Genomic DNA, 18716 nt, shown 5'->3' with positions numbered 1-18716 from the left:
CACACATCAATTGAACAAGCTTCAAATCAATTTATCGAACATAAACAGGTGTGCATTGCATGATCCTTTTACTGCCAACTGAAAAAGCAGTCTGTAGTGACAGCAGGGAGTTTGCTGAGAAATCTGGATGGCTTTGAGCAGCACTGGTTTTGATTCTAATGAAACCTTTGGAGTCCACCGGGCTCTTAAAAAAAAGGAAAGGCAGTATATGAGTCACTCAGAACAAGAAACACAACTGCACAGTATCTACAAGGCCATCATCTAAGAAGACATGTCATGAGATGGATGCACCTACTTGCTGACAGTAGAACTCTGACAGAATACTTGCAGCTTCAAATCTGACATCCTCAAACTGAGACATCTGGCATGCATAGTTATGGATTGACAACATGGGGACCTGGAATTCTTCATAAAACATATATGGCTCTAAGGAGATGCATTACTGCTAAAGTTAAACATCTTACATAAATATGTATGCATTTTCATATCGTAGCTGAAAGGATAGTTGCAGGGTCCGGGCCTCGAGCCTCGAGGGCGGATTGAACTGTAGCACCGTCTGCAGACAATGGACAGAGGCGGATCTTCGGTGGACAACGCACGGAAATGCTCCGCGAAGCCCAGCAGGGCCAGGTACCAGGGGGAGCTTCTGTGCTCGCTGCCATCACGTGTCATTCAAGTCATTCAAAAGCAAAGCGACAGCAATATGGCTTGGTTAGTGGCTCAGCTACAAATGGCTTTTGTTGTGTTTTTGGCTAAGGGACCAATTGTTGGACTTGTTCCAGTTGTTGTGCTGACTTGACATTGAAACTAGAATAGTCTTCTCAAAAAGAGGCATGTCACGTCACAATATACTACTGTGAATATCATAAATGCATAAAATTATTTAAATTAATTTGAAAAGAAAATTTAAACTAACTTTCCATCACGTGTTCCATGTTTATGGATATTTACGTATGATTTACAACCTTGATAACATATGTACTGCTAAATGTTCGATTTTTTTAGTAGTTAAATTAAAAATTGTTGAAAGAAAATGTTTATAGGAACTAATGTTTTCCAGTCTGTGTTGCAACCAAGCAAATATGAGGGTGGGACATTTGGCGGAATTTGCTATTCACAACCTACAGCTCTCCGTCGATGGTCTCATTCATAACAGCGGCAGCTACGACAAGTGCGTAACTTCATTAATAGCAGCGGAGCAGGTTGCCTGTCACTGGGCGGAGGTAGCAGTTTATCGTCTTGATCAAATTTATTTAAAGTCACTCTTCTTAAAAATAAAACATTTCATGATTCTTGTAACCTTATTGAACGTTGACTTTATGAACGTCAGCGACAAGATGAGCGGGGGAGGGACATAGCATCTATTAGCTAACAATAGCTGACGTTATTAGCTTTCCCTTGAGTGTGACTGATTGAGCTCAATGCAGTTAACGTTTTTCATGTTTTGCCACATTCGCTGTCGTGCTTCATTTCACAGAGAGGAAACATTAACTTGGTAAAATGGCGAAAAGGAGGATCACACAGGAAACCTTTGATGCTGCCGTCAGGGAAAACATGGAGGAATTTGAGATGGATCCTGATGAGGCTCTGAGGGATGCAGTTGAGCAGTTTGAGTCTCAAGGTAAACGGCACTGTGTGTTTCTCTGACAATTGGTATGTAAGAATTACTTAGTTCAAGACATATTTTCACTTCAAGTAAGGAGAACTTTTAATTATTCACACTAAAGAGACATGGAAGGGAAACGAGAGATGAAAGGATGGAGAATGAACAGAAAGAGATACACAAATGGGACATGACACCCATTTAGAAGCCTAAACAACCATAAGTTGTATCTGAAATGTTTTTGGTTGTTTAGAATCTTTTTCAGTGTGGATGCCTGGTTGAATGAATCGTAAATGGGCTGTACTTGTATTTCACTATTTCTATTATAGTGTATTGACCACTCAAAGCACTTTTGCTTTTACTCCTCAGTCTATACATGGTACAGTGAGAGGGGGGGGCCTTTAACACATCTTTCACACATATGTGTCTCATAAGCCATGCGTGATTGAAACCCTCTCTGTGGCAGTGTAACTTAATATGTCTGTGGTTAAACAGAGAGGATAAAGTATTTAATGGCCTCTGTTTAGGTTAATGGTCCTGTAGCCCACATACAAAGTAAGACTTCACTATGACTGAAACCAGTCTGATACGCACTGCATAAGCAATACCATTCCATTCTGATTGTTATCGTCCTTCTCAGCGTGTGCAGGTGTGAAGAAGAGAACACGCTTGTGCATACCTTCCTCCGTAAACACTTTGTTTTTCACCTTGTTACTCCCGTTACACCCCTGATAATGTCAGTAGGTTCACCACTGTAATCATTTAAACCCTTCTTTTTTTTTTATATATGCTGAACTGTGCGGTCAGCAAAAGCATTAACATAAGAGCTTCATGTGTTATAACGCAGGTGTGGACCTCAGTTGCATCGTAAAAGCTGTACCAGCTGCATTATCCAATGATAATCAAGAGGAGCAGACGCATGAGGTCTTACAGGTGAGCCTAGACCCCTTTTGTGAAAAGGGACAGATTACTGCACAATGATCTCTTGTCAAAATCTCCCCCAATGTTCACCCGCTTTCCCCACTCGCAGGCTTTGGAATCTCTCCGAATTGGAAAAGACTCTGCTGCTGTATCTGAAGTGACAGCAGACATGAGATGCTTCACTTCACAATGCTCACTTGGATTTGCACAGAGGTACCTGGCCGCCCAAAAAGATGCCTACCCCATCATCCTCTCATATTGCAAAAGGAGTGTGGAAGAGCAGGATGCTGTGTTGGTTGTGTTATCTTCTCTGACTGCACTGACAGATGGACAGCCAGACTTGTTGGATGCAGAAGGCCAGAAGTTCCTTTTGGATGTCCTCAAGAAGTACCGGGCAGATTCCTCGGTGACGCGTGTCACCATCTGCGCCGTGCGTCATTGCTGCATAAAACATGAACAGAACAGGCAGGATTTGGTAAAACGGGGCGTCCTGCCGCTGCTGACTGGTGCCATTACTCAACACCGTGGATGTGCTGAGCTGGTCAAGGAGGCCTCCGCTGCTCTCAGGGTCATGATGTTTGATGATGATGTCCGAGTTGCGTTTGGCCTTGCACACGAACATGCCAAGATGATTGTTCTTGAGCACAGTGGACTAAAAGTTTTAATTGATGCTGCAAAAGGTAAGTCCAACCTATGACTTGTTTGTTCATTAAATATGATCAGCTACAGCATTTGACACTTTTTTTCCCCCCACTTTTGATAGCTTTATTTCAACTTTCTTTTCTTTCATCCCTCACAGCTCACCACGATAATTCCTCAGTTCTGAGTGAGCTGTGTGCAACTTTATCCCGCCTGGCGGTTAGGAATGAGTTTTGTCAAGACATCTGTGATCTGGGTGGATTAAAATTCATGATGACACTGCTCGCAGACAGCTATGAGTCAGCGGTAGAGTACAAAAACAAGGCTTGTGATCCAAACAAATTCAAGACTCAACTTTTTTTATTTGCTCTTCTCACTCAAAGTTTTTTGCTCTTGCAGGAGTTGGTCCGGCAGGTCCTCAGCGCAATACGAGCTGTGGCAGGAAATGATGACGTGAAAGATGCAGTTGTTAATGCCGGTGGAGTTCAGCTTATTGTCATTGCCATGAACAGGCACATGAACAACCCCGCTGTGAGTTGTCGCGCCTACACACTAAATCCCTTTTGTTTTCGTTGAGTTTTGCGACAGTTGCAATGTATCAGTGCAACAAATGTCCTTGTGCTCTGCTGCAGGTGTGTGATCAGGGCTGCGCATGCCTCTCTGTCCTTGCTTTACGTAAACCCAGCAACTGTAAAGTCATCATGGAGAACGGAGGTGCCTTGGCTGCAGTTCAGGCTATGAAGGCTCACTCTGATGTGGTGATTGTACAGGTAGCTTGACGTCATTCATACGCTTACTTGACAACATAGGCCGTGTAGCAACGCCATGCTGCAGCTGTTGGTTTGTGTGTCTGATTGTTCTCCCTTTTAATCAACAGAAACAGGCATGCATGCTGTTAAGAAACCTGGTTGCACGCATGCAGGAGTTCAACCAACCAATCTTGGATATGGGAGCAGAAGCCCTGATAGCTCAGGCAGTCCAGACACATCAAGACTGTGGTGATGTGGGTAAAGCAGCCCTCAGAGATCTGGGATGTAAGGTGGAACTTCGAGAGCTGTGGACTGGCAAACGCAGCGGCCTTACCAACTGAAAGCTGATGAGGTCATCGCTGCTAATCGTGCACCCTTACAATGAGTTGTAAAATGGAATACTATGACATTGGTATACTCTGTTTTTAGACAGTAGTGGATGCAGATACACCAAATAGATATTTATACCGTGTAATCCTTGTTAAAAAGGCACCAGTATCACACAAAGACCTTCACAGGATGAATATGTCCCACAGTTCAAATAACTTAAAAAAGGCCTTTGGATTGTTGTTTTTATTTTATTATTATTTTTTTTTTAGATATTTGTAACACTTATGTTTATTGTGTACATTTGTGTTTTTTGTGGCACGAGTTAATATTGATGTATCTGCTGCAATGCAATGTACAAATTCCTTTCCCATACTGGTTCATCCAAATTTAAACATGTACTGAAAAACTTATAGTTGTACTGCTTCTTTTTTTTTCCATTTCTATTTTCTTTATTTGTAGTTGAAATGGGGTTTTCAGTTTTTGAGTTTCAGCTTGCTTATACGAGTGTCAGAAGCATGATGCCACCTTACAGAGTACTGAGATCTATGAATCACTTGCTTTTGGAATTCCCTAGATCCAGGCTAAGAGGCAGCGATGATACGGCCTTTTCACTTCTAAACCAGAGAGAAATAACCTGACTAAACAAAAGTCATCCAATGTTATAGAAAGCTGAGTGCTTTCGGGTTTTTGGTATTGGTTCCAGCCCGTTTGTCTGTGCAGAACAGCATCAACTGTTGGATATTTGGGGATTTCCTTCAATTAACTGTATGTTATGGGGCCCTTCCACAGAATTTCTATCAGAGTCTGAACTTTAAATCCATTTTCTTTTTTCCTTCTGCCATAATTTAATAGAAAGACTTGTGAAGCTTGAGTCGTCTGGCTGATATCCTGACACTTTCTCTTAGAATTATGTGGTCTAAAGTTTCAGCAGAAATGCCAAGCTGCCCCAGATCAGATAAAACGTAACAAGTCCAGGCCACATTTTTTCACTGATGGGCTCAGGCTTCTCTGGCGAGTAGTACTTTAGTAGTAGTACTTTTACCCAAACACGACGCTTTGCTTCTCATTTAAACCAAAAGTTCTACCTATACACAAAACATTTGAACAAACTTAGGTCTAACAGACTTCTGGAGTGTCCATGTGCCTATAATGTATGTGAGGCCCTTAACAACTTAAACTGCATTCCTTTTAAACCACAGATTATAGTACACACCTTGCTCTGGGAGTGATATTTGTTGGCCAACCACTCATGGGCAGATTTATCTCAACAGTCTGTCTGACTGGGTTAGTAGAGTCCCAACCCTTAAGGGACAGTATTCAGTGCTACCCTACTGAGAACCAAGAACTCTTTAAGAGGTCCTCTGAAATCTTTGTTATTTGAGCCTGTACACATTTCCACAAATATGTTGTGAAGAGAAGATCACAGTTAGAATTTTCTTTTGTGCAGGTTGTTTAACAGGGTTCTCTGCGTCTGCTCTCACGATTCGTGTGAAAATGTTATTATGTTTTAGGTTTTTAGGTTTAAGGTTTCTATATCTTGCTGCCAGTACGATTATGATAAAAAGTGGTTACACTGAGTCTGCAATTTCTAGCGAGACCGAGGCTGCTGATTCAGGGGCAAGTAAATGTACAGTGTACTTCATGGTTAAAAAAAAACAACAGTAGTAACCTAGCCCTGCACACGCCCCTCTAACCGACCTATCCAAGCGTGCCCCACCTCACACAGACTTCATTTCCCATAATGCCGTATTGCTCGTCCTTGTCAAATCTCACTGTGGTCAAGCTAACGTGAACTGCCTCGGGTGGCTGACAGGCAGGAGTAGTAACGGCAGGGATACATCAGCATGGGAAATGTCTGTCATATGAAGTCACTGTTTGGCTGTTAGATTTATGAATTGTTCATAAAACAGTGCCTTTGACTCCACGACACATTCTCTCTTAGCACTCAACTTTACAGTTATTATCTCCACTGCATAGTTGACGAGAGCAACAGAGTCGGTAGTGTAGCGATAAGCTAGCAGCTAGCTTACGTTACTTAACCTACCGTTTGGCTAACTTAGAAACATTTCCAGAAGAACTCGCTGACGACTCGAAATAACAAACCAAGTGAGGACTATCAATTCACAAGAAACCTCCGTGCAGGTGTCAGGTTTATAAGGTAAGATATATTGCGTTTGTTACAAGTGACAGCTTGCTGGCTGCAAAGACTGACTGTGTTAAGTCGTTTGACAAGTTTAGACGAGGCTGGTGCACCAAACGGGGACACAGAGATGGAGTGAGGGAGACGCATGGCTGTTATTCTGTGAATAACTGACTGATTGTGTGGGGATACTGTTGAACCGTCACCCAGCCCAGTTTTAGTTTGTGTTAGAACTGTACTAACACAATTAACGATAAAGGATTTTACATCCCATGGAAAATGGTAGCATTTAAGAGTGCTGGTAGAATCGTTCAACAGTAACGAAACAGTCAAACATATTTGGAGATTGACAGATAACAAAAGCTTCTTGTTACATAACCCAGTTCATTATGGTAAGGTTGAAATTTTGTAGAGTTTACATATTTCACAGCTGAAAGTAACTGTAATGGTTGACTGACTGTTTGATTGCGGCCTTTGTTTATATACTTTGTAAACTGGAATTCTTTTTATTTTTGGACTGCACTTTTGGAGGCATTTGTACACAATATAAGTGTACTATACTATATTTTTTATGCACTTATTGACAGATTCTGACACTGAACCCGTGGTGGACATCTAAATAACAACCATTAGGTAACCCAGTTGAATGGTCAGGTTTATTAAAAAAAAACAAAAACAAAAAAAGTCCCTGCATTGTTTTGAACACTGTAAACCTCTGTATCAAAAAGAAATGCAGCACTGACTCACAGAGGGAATTTTAAGGCTCCCAAAGCAAACATGGGTAGCTGTAAGCAACAAGAAACTGTAAAATGATCTGCATGTGGAGCAAGGCCAGAGGGAGGGTAAAGGGACAGATTTCCACGAGGACAATGGATGGGGTCTGAAAGGGACTGCAACAGAGATCTAAGTGCACATTTGAGGATCTGGCTGGAGGCCCCGTTGTACTGATGCCAGGGTTATAGTTGCCCCTGACTACCCAGCTTTTCAGCAGACTTTCCGTTTGCAGCCACAGCTCACGTCTATTTTGATTTGCTGAATATCTTAAGTGTCACAAAAGTCCTCGAACTCTGATATTTTTCCTTTATTAATTTTCCTGTGAAACCTAAAATATTTGGCACCCACCTTGTTGTCTTGAGCCCAGATTCAGTGAAGTTTTAAAACTTTACCAGCTTTTCTCTTTTTCTTTTCTTTTTTTGGCGTCATTGTCACTACTCAGACATGAGCTCAAGCCAGATGGATGAACTGAGCTGGCTGCAGTGTAGCTTTTTGCAGATAAACTGGTACCTGAGCAGCAAAGATTGCGGTAGATTTGACACGGTGACCTTGGCAATGACCAAGATATTTGTAGTAAAACTATGTATCAAAGTTAGTGTGGAGCTGTGTTGGAGTTTCGACTCCATTATTATGTAGCTGACTGGCTCATAACATTTTACCTCTGTTAACCTTCACTTCTGTCTTATCATCAGGCCAGTCCAGAACAACATTCTGCTTGTGTTACCAATGACTTGTAATAGTATGATATAAATATACTAGTTTAAGAACATTGTTATAGCTTCTCACTTCAGTGTCATGTATGTTAGAGTAGGAACAGCAAACCTTATTGTAGTAACATTACTATATAAACTCAACAATCTCTCTACAAATGTAAGTCTTAAGTAATGTGAGTAATTGTAAATAATTTACATTTGCTAAAAACAACTTGTAACATAGAAATCATCATGTCCTGTCGTGTTCCTCTTTAATATTTGCAAATGTTAATCTTTGCTTTTTTTTTTTGGTTTTATGATGCATAACGATTTAAAAAGTGACATAATTCAGCTTTATACATTTAACTCAGGTTGTTCAGCTTGCGAGTGTTATTCAAAATGGAGTTGTTGTGAGTGCCTATTGGCTGTGACACTAATGTTTAACAATAAACCAGTGTGGGGGGCTAAAGGTTGAATGAATGGGTGATTTGTGCACTGAAATGATTAGCTCATTGAAAGACATGGCTATGCATTTGTTTGTAAAAGTAGTGAGATCTCCCTAAATAAAGTTTTTCCTCTAATCTCGTTTCAGTCTTTGCTGATTAGATAAGAATGATTGTCTCGATTGGGGGAAGTCGTGGTAACACTGAAACGTGATGTGCTTACAGGGGAGGTGCCTGGATAGCACTTGTGCTCCTCAGACGGACACCTTTCACCTACAAGTCTCCAGCTCTGTCCTCCAAGAGATTTATTTTTATTTTGGCCTAACATATATTTGCTCTCCTTTGCTCTTTATGTAGCCCTCACTGGTGCGGTGGTTGGTTACGGACACTGGATTATTCTCCGGGCAGCTGTTCAGCCGAGGTATGTTGTATCAGAGTTTCTTTTTAAAGAAGTCCACCCTCTTGTAGTCATCACATACTAACATGACTCTGCAGTGGGCTGAAGGGGGATATAAACATGGTGGAAGGAATCAGTTTTCTCTGTTCATGGTTTCTCATTTCCACACGATATTCTCCTCGGTGCAGAATCAGATTTGGAAACAGTGTTTCCGTGACAGTTCTTGAAGTCATGCTCGTCACTTGAGCCTGATGCAGTTCCCGAGAGTAACAAGCGAATGAGCTTAGCCAGCTACATAGCATGTTTGTCTTATTTTTAGACCAACTTAAAAGTGACCTCTGTTTTTTTTCTCTTTTTTCTTCTGACCTCTGTCGCTCCCAGCTCCTGTTGGTACCGCCCCCCCCGTGAGTTGAATTCATGAAGGTTCTCAGTGTATAGTCTGTGGGGATGGGGAGTGGAATCCAGGAACAACGGGCATCACTGACACAGGCAGATGTGCTGCCGCTGGCTTCCTCCAGTCAGTCAGAAGGGAGCAATGAGGTGAAATCTCACACATGCTCTTCCCCTAACACTTGAAATAATAGATGAATGGATGTATAACTATATGATGAATGAATCAGATTTCATCACTTTTTTTTTTTTTTTTAACATGAGAGATAATAGGAGGCTGAGTTAGGGGAACACTGGGAAAGTTGGCCATGATCTGAGCATATGTGTTTGCTTCTGCTCAGTTTGCACCATCAGAATTAAAGGGGAAGTTAGTTTTTTTTTTAACCTGGACCTTATTTCTGGCATAAAATATGTTCATCTACTCACCGATAACAGTTTGGTGAAAGTCGGCGTCCTTCGGGAAAATATTTAGATCACTCGAGATCTGTGTATATCCATATAACGAGAGAGAACAGGGCATTGACAATACAGCCTCTAAATAAGGCATTATCTGTCTTTATGTCACCAATACTTAAAGACAAATTAATGAATGAACACGTATGATTGCACTATTAGCTCATAGCTGCCGTGTTGTTGTTTTCCGGGGCTATTGGGGGGCTTAAGGCTCTAGCATGGTTGCCGTGTCTGCTAGCGCGAGCGGTGTTGATGACGTCACGATTTCGTGCCGGCTATATATAGTGGCGCAAGTTGATGCGCCAGTAGTTGCAATTTGCTCTGTCACAGAGGTGTCGCTGCTACGTGAAGGTTGCCGCTACTCTACAACCACGAAAGTCGAGAAGAAAACAATGCCACTGTCAAGAGCAAGAATATTGTCATCAATGATACTGCTGCAGTATCTGGATAGTTTTATTTATTTTTTTAATTCAGTTAAAAGAGGTGAAGGTCTGAAGCCCCCGGCATCACCACTTCGAGTCTCTGCCCTCTCCTTTGCCTTCACGTATCTGTCCCGTAGCTTCTTCCACACATTCTTATAGAACTCTCCCTCTTTCCCCAAAGTTCTGCCCATCTCTGTCCTCGAGTTTTGGAGTTTACATGGTCCCTGTGCTGTTTCACTGCAGTTTCGTACAGCTGCCTGTACAAACGCACCTCCTCACTGAGCCTGGTCTCAAATTGGTCCATCCGGTTTGTCGTTCTTGGAGCAGCCAAGTTACAAAAATCGACTGATGCACGATAACGCGCTGCGCCATCTTTTCAAGGCAAGCGCCATGCCTGAAACGTCATTTTGACGTCACGGGCCGCCACCGCCATGAGCGACGCGTCAACTGTACATCCGCCTTTATAGGAAGCTTTCTACACACGCGTCTAGTGGGATGACTTCATTGACGCGTGTCGCTGCAGCTCAGTATTTGAAACTTTTATTGTCCAAATTTTTTTAATTGTTTCTTCACAAATGACTATTTCTTTGGGAATCACCTTGTTGGCGTAAAACACTGTTTTATTTCTGTCAAACTGTGTTATCGTTGGTATTTTTCATTGGTAGAACTAGAGAAATGAGAACAAAGTATGCGTCTCTTTTTGATGAGCCGCTAGTAACAATTTACCTAAAGATTCGAGGTCGGGTACAAGGACTGGACTGAAAATCGTTGACAAAACTTTTGAAGACCTTCAGAAATTCCGCAGAACTATTATTCAAGACTACTTTAAAAGTTCACGAGAAAGTCTGGCTCCTTGAAAACAAAACATGAGGGAAGTGGGGGTGGCTCAAGGCTTCAGCGCAGTACACTATGTGAAACTTACAGGCTGGACCTTGTCTGGCAGCATCATGGCCACGTCGGTTCATTAAACATTTTGTGTGTGAGGATTTCTGATTATCCTGATGTAACTTTGGCTTAATGATCAACAGCAGATCAAAGAACCCTGTTCCTGGAAGGACACTGTTGGAAAATTACAGAATTCCCTCTGTCGCTGTTGGTGACTCTAAACCTGATTCCTCCATTGCTGCGCAGGGCTTGATGCAAACTCGATCTGTCCTCAACTCGCTGTTCTCCGGGGCTTTAGCTGGAGCTGTGGCCAAGACGGCTGTAGCCCCGCTGGATAGAACTAAAATCATCTTTCAAGGCAAGTTGGATTCTCTCCTGACCTAAAAGGGCAACGTGTTTTTAGATTGGAAATGATCTGAATAAATGGCTTGGAACTATATCTAGTGATACGTTGCTGGGGAATAGCTGGACTTATGAGGAATGCTGCATTGTCGTTATTTATGTTGTTCACACTTGTTGTTTTCTTATAGTGTCTTCAGCAAGATTCTCTGCCAAGGTACGTTTGAGCAAGAGCATCCTATATTTCATGTTACTTCCTCATTAATAAAGCCATGTCCACAGCTGTTAACATTAGCCACAGGCTTTGTTGAGGATCATTTGTAGTTAAAATAAACATACACATACTTTTGTTTTGCATCTGACCCTCACGGAATATATGACAGGAACGATAACGGATCATTTTAAACCAAAAGCTAGCATAAACACGTGTTTATGCTTTGCAGGAAGCTTACAGGTTGATCTACCGCACCTACCTGAAGGATGGCTTTTTCAGTCTGTGGAGAGGGAACTCTGCCACCATGGTGCGGGTCATCCCATACGCAGCCATCCAGTTCTGTGCACATGAGCAGTACAAGAGGCTGCTGGGAGGCTACTATGGCTTCCAAGGGAAGTAAGTGTTTGTTTAAGGACTTTTTTCAACTTCTGTTTCTTGTTAAGTAATAAAGAAAATGTGAAAATCTGACTTTTATTGGATTTCCCCATGATTCCTAGAGTCCTACCTCCAGTCCCAAGGTTACTGGCTGGGTCTTTGGCCGGTACCACAGCAGCCATGCTGACCTATCCGCTGGACATGGTGCGAGCTAGGATGGCTGTAACGCCGAAAGAAATGTAAGGCCATTTTTAGTAGCTGATGAGTAATCAGTGGATATGAGGAGATTTTATTAGTAACCACCGTACTACATTAGAAAAACACTACAGCAGTGGTACACTTTTTATCTTAAAGATGACACATGTAGGGTTATCATAAAACCACTGCAGTAAACCTGTGGGAAACCACTGGAGAAAAGAAAGAAGAGAGATAATTTTCTATCCGGTCCCAGGGCCCTCATACACCAAACCAGTGTCAAGAACCAGCAGCTACGAGAGGCCCCTCACCGCGCATTTCTTCAGGTTGTCGGCGTCCAAGTAAACCAAATGGCACTTGAATTGCCGGCCAGGACGCACAGAGCACACATGCGCAAGAGAGCATAACTTCTAAGGGGCAGCAGGGGGTGGTAGTACGTACACTATACAGTCAGGGAAACCCAAAGATTTAAAATAAGAATACGATTTTTTTTTTTTAAAGAAATGGATAAATAAACAAAAGCTGTGTTTGCTTTGTGCTTGTTTGTTTGGGGGTAATATTATACAGAGCTGGCCTCTCTTGAGTCCTGATTTTTAAGTTTTCAGAGGGAAAAAAAAAAGATGTGAAAAGTAAATATGATTTACTTTAATTTCTACAATACAAATTTCAGTTTTTAAAGAGAAAAAAAAAATCTCTTCAAGTGTCACAGCAAAAAGCCTTTTTTTGCATATTTTTCCTCTGTTTCTCTGCTCAGGTACAGTAACATTCTGCACGTTTTTGTGCGGATCTCTCGAGAAGAGGGCCTGAAAACCATTTATCGCGGATTCACTCCAACCATACTGGGCGTTGTCCCCTATGCTGGTCTCAGCTTTTTTACTTATGAAACTCTGAAGAAGATGCATGCAGGTACCACATCTGCAACCACGTTCATTCCTTTAACGCAAACACCTATTGCATATGTAAAATGCCCCCTCCTTACATCCTCCTCTTCCTTGCAGAGCACACCGGCCGCTCACAGCCCTACTCTTACGAACGTCTGGCTTTTGGAGCCTGTGCTGGTCTCCTTGGCCAGTCGGCGTCTTACCCTCTGGATGTGGTGAGACGGCGCATGCAGACTGCAGGTGTCACGGGCCACACGTATGGCACCATCCTGGGCACTATGAAAGAGATCGTTTCTGAGGAGGGGGTTGTCCGCGGACTCTACAAAGGTCTCAGTATGAACTGGGTCAAAGGACCCATTGCTGTGGGAATCAGCTTCACCACCTTTGACCTTACACAGATTCTCCTGAGGAAGCTGCATCAAATGGGCTATACTCGATAGTAGTGACACGGGGAGGGTAGAACGACAAGATCCCTGTAAGCCTTCCGAAGTTAAACAAAGACGAGTGTTTGAGAGACTGAAGAATGTTTGTTGCTCGATAGAAGTGAATGCACAGGATGTGAGGGTAATATCAAGCTGTAGTCTCTTGCTGTGCGTCAGAGGTAAGGTGGCTGTAAAAAGCACAAACCTATTGTCAAGTGCAATATGATCAAGCATCTTATGTGTGTGCACATAAATTATAATTCTCCAACCCCGGAGAACCAGATCTGAGTGCATGTGTAAGAGAGGAATGCACACACTGATGTATCCCAGTCATACGCTGCAACAAACCCTTTGTTTTACGCAGCGATCCCAAAGGTTATGATTTGAGCTCGATGCAGATTATATGATGTTAGCGTTTTTAAGCATGAAGTTAGAGGGAAGTTTCTCAGCACAGAAGTGCGAAGCGGTAACATTAACAAATCACTCGGTTTTCTTTGAGTTGAATATAAAATATAAAAGAAATTTCCACACCCTTAAGAGTACATCCACAACTTTATTTGTGGTTGAACTGCTGCAGTGACGGCAGAAAGATGAGCTATACTTTATGCCAGTGCCAACACATTTGAAGTATTAACAGTGCCCATTTTGTTTTATGATTGTTTTCATTGTAAACATGCCATTGGCTTTTTGAGAGATTGTAAATGCTGGCCCGTCTGAAGCGTCAGTACAGATTTCACCTCCTGCCGACACGCGATGCTGAGTAAAGCACATCAAAGCGGCGTGTCGGGCAGTTCTCCGAATGGGAGATCTTGTACTCTTAACATGTGGTAGAACCTGCACTATATGATGATGTAATCCAATAACAGCCGTCTGTGAATACTGCCTTTGTGAGGTTTACACTGTCTCACTGCTGCTGTCAGCGCGTGAGAGGCGTTGCTTTAGATATACGGCCATTTTTATCTTTTTGAGAACTTTGTTTAGGGTTACAGTATTTTGAGGCATTTTAAGTACACACAGTATATACAGATATTGTCTTCCATCTGCCATCAGCAGAGCGACAGCTGCATGGTGCGTCTCTTCACTACCGGTTTTGCTTTAGAATGAACACGATGCAGGTTCACGTAGAGCAGCAAACGCTGATGGGATAACGGGACTGGAAATATGCAAACAGCACAAGAGTTTTCTAATTTAGGACATTTTCTTGTTCTTAGTGTCGTACTTTACCTCATCACATAATCAGATGTTTTTCCTTTTTGTCACACATCATTGTGTTATGGTGAGTGGTGGCAAAAAGGGGACGTACCTGCAGCCAAACCGCTCGTTTGGTTGTAGGTACGTTGGAACAGTGTTGATGCACCCTTGGGGTCGCTCGAGTGTCAATGGTTTCTATAGTTGGACCACACATACCGAGGCAGGATGGCAGCTGAGTGGATGCAGAGCCAAGTGGAGCAGAGAGCACGTCAGGCCACCTGTACAAGAACACTCTCTTGTTAGGGCAGCACAAGTGATTATTATCGGTAATGTTCTGATATTTTTATTTTTTAATCGGCTGACAAACGGTGAAATACTAGAGCACAGAGCTAAGTTGTAATGTTAACAAGTGTTTTAAGATGCGTTGCCTGGCCAAAAAAAACAAAACAAACAAAACAATAAAAAAAAAAAAAACTTCGCAAATGATCTGAGGTTGAATCAGTTTGTCAGGTCTGGGTTCAGCAATGTGATGTGGCCCCAAAATGAAAGTCAGCTGACTGAACTTGGAGATGCTTTTCCTCCTCTGAGATACTTTGTGATGTTCTGGAGGACACTTTACGCAGGGGGGGGAGGGGGGGGGGGGGGGGCATCATCGGTTGAAGATCTTGTTGAAAATCTTGTTGAAAATCTAATACAACTGGACAGAAATGAATGTTCTCATAGCATCAGCCTGTTGAAATGAGTGAGAAAGAAAAAGAAAAAGAAAAAGATCAACTCGACCTCCGGGGGGTGGTGTTTTCACCGTATTCAAGAACATCTGGTTAATACAATCAGAAAAGATTTATTTTATTTTTCAATGAACAGATTGTTTTAAGCAGTGATTATTATTATTATTATTATTATTATTATTTTTATTTTTTTCTTTCCTCACAATTACTGGAAAATGTGCAGTTGGAGTGCTGATATAGTTGGATTTAACCAGCAGCATCTCAGTGTTAGGACTGTTAATGAGTTTTTGTCCCCATTTTCAAATGTTGAATGTGGGAAAAGTCACGAGTAAAACTGACTTTTTAAAGACTAAAACTACTAATCTGGCACTCGTGTAGTACGTGCTCCAGAATTGAATCGTTTCTTCGACTAATTCAACCTCCTCACTGAGGTACATGAAATTGAGCTTTTTGTTTGAAATATGAGCTCCTCAGCTCCACCTTGTTGGAGTTAATCATTTTAAAAAAAAAGACAAATCTAATCAAACCAGGCTTGACCTTTTTTTTTTTTTTTTTTGCAGTGTATAACAGACAAATGAACAGATTCAATACCCAGCTTTCGTCAGTGATTTACATCACTCGAGCTCTGATTGGTAAACTCACTGCCGTCCCCTAACTTGCTCCCGTCTGACTGATCATCTCATCCACGCTGCCTGTGGATATCATGATTGTTCTCACATGGGGAAAATGTGCTTTGGTGAGCCATCCTGTGCTAACACATGCATCAAAGCAGAGGCTTGCTGGCAGTGTGGTCTTATCAGGTGAAACTGAGGGTGTGATTTTCTTTTGTAGAGCTCATTTCCTGCCAGCCAGCACATCTGTTCAATCAGCTGTAGGTAGCAGCTAACTGCTGGGAACAGTTGTAGTTTTGTAATATCGGTTAGTAATCTTTAACCCTCTCCTGAGAGACGCTTTAATCAGCGACATCTTGGTCTTTAAGCAGCACACGTTCTGAGTTGAAGGGTTGAAGTTTGTCGCTCGGTTCAAGGGAACTGAAAGCTGAATAAAGGGTAGTTGGTGACTCTTAAGTGCCTAGAGAGGAATAGTAAGGATCTTACTATGACTAATCTTACTTTGCTAACCTTTTTGAAGGTTGCTTCCATTTTTCTAGCCTTGTCTCAGTTTTGAAGTTAGGAGTATTAGGAGGAGGAAGGAGATGTTTGAGAGTGGCTTTAGATTTGGTGATTGGTTGACCTCAGTAACTGAATGTATTAACTTCAGGTCCAGTTTTCGTATGTGAATTTTGTAAAACTTTAACTGCCTTGCAGAATATTGCTGTCTGGGGGGGTGACACGTGTTTGGTTCCTGTTGTTGTTGGTTCCCAGCTCATTCCAACAAGTTTTGGACTCATTTTCAAAGAACTAGGAAATATCTAAAAAAAAAACAAAAAAAACAAACTGAATGCTTAAAGAGTCGGGTGAATGAAATGCCCTGTGACGGAGAGAGGCTGTCGGTCTGCAAGACAATCATTCAATGCCAAAAAAGTTGTATGTTTTGTTTTCGTTGCAGGATGAGAACGTGACAGCAGCTTAACTCGGTGAAATACTGAAGCACTACAAGAACTAACTGGTACAAGCTGTGATTTTTCTTTTGTTTGTTTGCGAGAACTTCGTACAAATGCAGGCATACACTGTTCCTGTCATTTTTGTTTTGCAGCAGATAATCTTGTTTAGCAACGATTCGACAGCTGTTTTGTAACTCCTAGTAATTTGTGCCAACTGAATGTAACTAACACACCTACTAAATAACCACACGCTGTGTCCGTTCTCAAGTGATAATGGTGTATCTGTGGGGGTATAGTGTTAATAAAATATCAGATTCTTGAATAAAACTGGATGTTGACAACTGTTTTATGTGTTCTTCAGCACATATTTCCCTGAATGCTGTTTATTTGTGCCTGCTTGTTCACTGAAGAGATAGATGGATATTTATGTGGCCGAAACTTGAATATCCCTCTGATGTACCGGGTGTGTTTAAGTGTACTGATCTAATGTCACCACTAGAGGGGGCGCCATCTCCATGAATGTGTCGACTCCTCCGGCTGCAATGCCTCGGGCGGCCAGCAGGTGGTAGCGCAGCACACTGATGGCGCTACTTCTCAGCCCGAGGCCGTGTTGGCGCTTTGAACATGACCGTGAACGCAACGCAGCAACACATGAAGCCAACGAAGAAACAGTCCTGCCTAAATTGCATAAATAATTTCACATTAATATAATGTCTGAGGGTTTGATTCAAAGGTACCTTGAGAGTTTTGTTGAAAGAAAACAGATGCTCATTTTCTTCACGGAAATTTTACTGGATGTTTTTGTTCAACCAAAATCAGATGAATTACAGTATTTGTTGTAGTCTTGGTTTTAATGAACCGGGCAGGCAGTTCATTCCAGATCCTTTGTGCACAGATTTTTTTTGGGAAGGTGGAAAAGAAAATGCCCCGGAAGAAAGGACCTATAGGGAAGACAGAAGGCTAATTAAAGAGGGAAGAAGGGAGGGAAGGATGGAGGCTGTCAGTGGATGTGGTTGCTATAGATACTTGGCATGATGCCGGATGGAGGCTTAGTCCATTTGCATTCATTCAGATGATGGTTGCTCCCACAGTTTTTCTCTGAAATAAAAGCAGCACATGAACGATTTCTTCCCCTTCAATTTCTTCCTTTTTAATTACTTCATTTCTTTTTAAGGTAGCCTCTTGCTTTTTTACAGGCCCCAGGAAAAATTATTTAAAATGTTACACTATCCTACGTATATTTGATGAAAAATGCATGTTATGTTTTGATGAATATGGGAGGATGTTTAGGTTTGATAGGTCAGAAAGCCTTTTTTTTTTTTTAAGCAAGGCAACTAGCAGACTTTTTTTTTATTTAGTCAGAGATTTATTTATTATTTATTATTTGTTTGGCTGGAAACAGTGAGACCAGATTGTTACTTCTTCCTCTTTGTTTTCGTTAAGTAACCTAAAATAATAAAATCCTGCACATCACATTCAAGGCCTGCGTACATGCTGACTGTAGGCCTGAAAAATTGAGCTCTTCTATAGAAAAAATAATTGTTTTAGTGTAAAAAAAAAAAAAAACTAAATTTTTGTATCTCTACTCTTAATGTCTATTCAGTATTATGACTTGGGTTCAGGTCAACGGTTGGAGATAATACAGTAGCTCTATTAGCCTTTGTTGGGCCTCAGGAATAATGCATAATTGTTATCATTTAGATTTTTTGTAATATTGCTGCGACACCTCGGTGGAAAAAAAAGAAAAGAGAAAGAAAAAAACAACCCTCTTCCTTTGCCAAAAGGGCCATTACAGAAATGTAAGAAAAATTGTTTTTATTAAAATTGATTTCGTAATCGTTCCTCTGTAACAACAAGAAGTGGTGTACGTTTTAAAGTAAAGTATGGTGTAATAGAATAGATTGATAAACGTTTCTGGTGCTTTAATAACATTTTTAAAAGAAATATTTTACAGTAACATGCGTCCTCTGTGGAAAGTGGGAAAATGAAA

The 18716-nt window shown here is 41.6% G+C and overlaps 2 protein-coding genes across 6 annotated transcripts; both read left to right on the top strand.

Annotated features, from left to right (window-relative positions):
* The first annotated feature begins 621 nt into the window (after nt 1–621).
* armc6 (armadillo repeat containing 6) lies at nt 622–4648 on the top strand. 5 transcript variants are annotated; one of them, XM_075482315.1, is made up of 8 exons: nt 622–711; nt 1478–1621; nt 2451–2536; nt 2634–3204; nt 3324–3487; nt 3563–3694; nt 3796–3933; nt 4041–4648. In XM_075482315.1, exons 2-8 carry the CDS (start codon nt 1501–1503, stop codon nt 4251–4253), a joined length of 1425 nt encoding a protein of 474 aa, XP_075338430.1. In that variant the 5' UTR covers nt 622–711; nt 1478–1500; the 3' UTR covers nt 4254–4648. The 5 variants fall into 5 exon arrangements, with proteins under 5 accessions (XP_075338430.1, XP_075338429.1, XP_075338431.1 ...); XM_075482314.1 differs by lacking the exon at nt 622–711 and adding an exon at nt 1122–1171; XM_075482316.1 differs by lacking the exon at nt 622–711 and adding an exon at nt 1139–1223 and having other exon boundaries at nt 3324–3469.
* A 1381-nt stretch (nt 4649–6029) lies between these two features.
* Nucleotides 6030–15095, top strand: slc25a42 (solute carrier family 25 member 42). Its single transcript, XM_075483592.1, has 9 exons — nt 6030–6400; nt 8649–8712; nt 9070–9228; nt 11085–11196; nt 11369–11394; nt 11621–11787; nt 11889–12005; nt 12716–12867; nt 12960–15095. Exons 3-9 carry the CDS (start codon nt 9136–9138, stop codon nt 13280–13282), a joined length of 990 nt encoding a protein of 329 aa, XP_075339707.1. The 5' UTR covers nt 6030–6400; nt 8649–8712; nt 9070–9135; the 3' UTR covers nt 13283–15095.
* The last annotated feature ends 3621 nt before the right edge of the window (nt 15096–18716 follow it).

The sequence above is a fragment of the Odontesthes bonariensis genome, chromosome 14 (assembly GCF_027942865.1).
Source record: "Odontesthes bonariensis isolate fOdoBon6 chromosome 14, fOdoBon6.hap1, whole genome shotgun sequence".
NCBI lineage: Eukaryota > Metazoa > Chordata > Actinopteri > Atheriniformes > Atherinopsidae > Odontesthes > Odontesthes bonariensis.
Note: the sequence above shows the minus strand (reverse complement) of the source record. Positions and strands in the feature narration are given on the sequence as shown.

Excerpts from the sequence above, each read along its gene's own strand:
- armc6 (XM_075482315.1), top strand. The coding sequence starts at position 1,501 with ATGGCGAAAAGGAGGATCACACAGGAAACCTTTGATGCTGCCGTCAGG. Across the intron at positions 2,537-2,633 it reads AGACGCATGAGGTCTTACAG|GCTTTGGAATCTCTCCGAAT; the intron begins GTGAGCCTAGAC and ends CCCCACTCGCAG. Across the intron at positions 3,695-3,795 it reads GGCACATGAACAACCCCGCT|GTGTGTGATCAGGGCTGCGC; the intron begins GTGAGTTGTCGC and ends GCTCTGCTGCAG.
- slc25a42 (XM_075483592.1), top strand. The coding sequence starts at position 9,136 with ATGGGGAGTGGAATCCAGGAACAACGGGCATCACTGACACAGGCAGAT. Across the intron at positions 12,006-12,715 it reads GCTGTAACGCCGAAAGAAAT|GTACAGTAACATTCTGCACG; the intron begins GTAAGGCCATTT and ends TTCTCTGCTCAG. Across the intron at positions 12,868-12,959 it reads TCTGAAGAAGATGCATGCAG|AGCACACCGGCCGCTCACAG; the intron begins GTACCACATCTG and ends TCTTCCTTGCAG.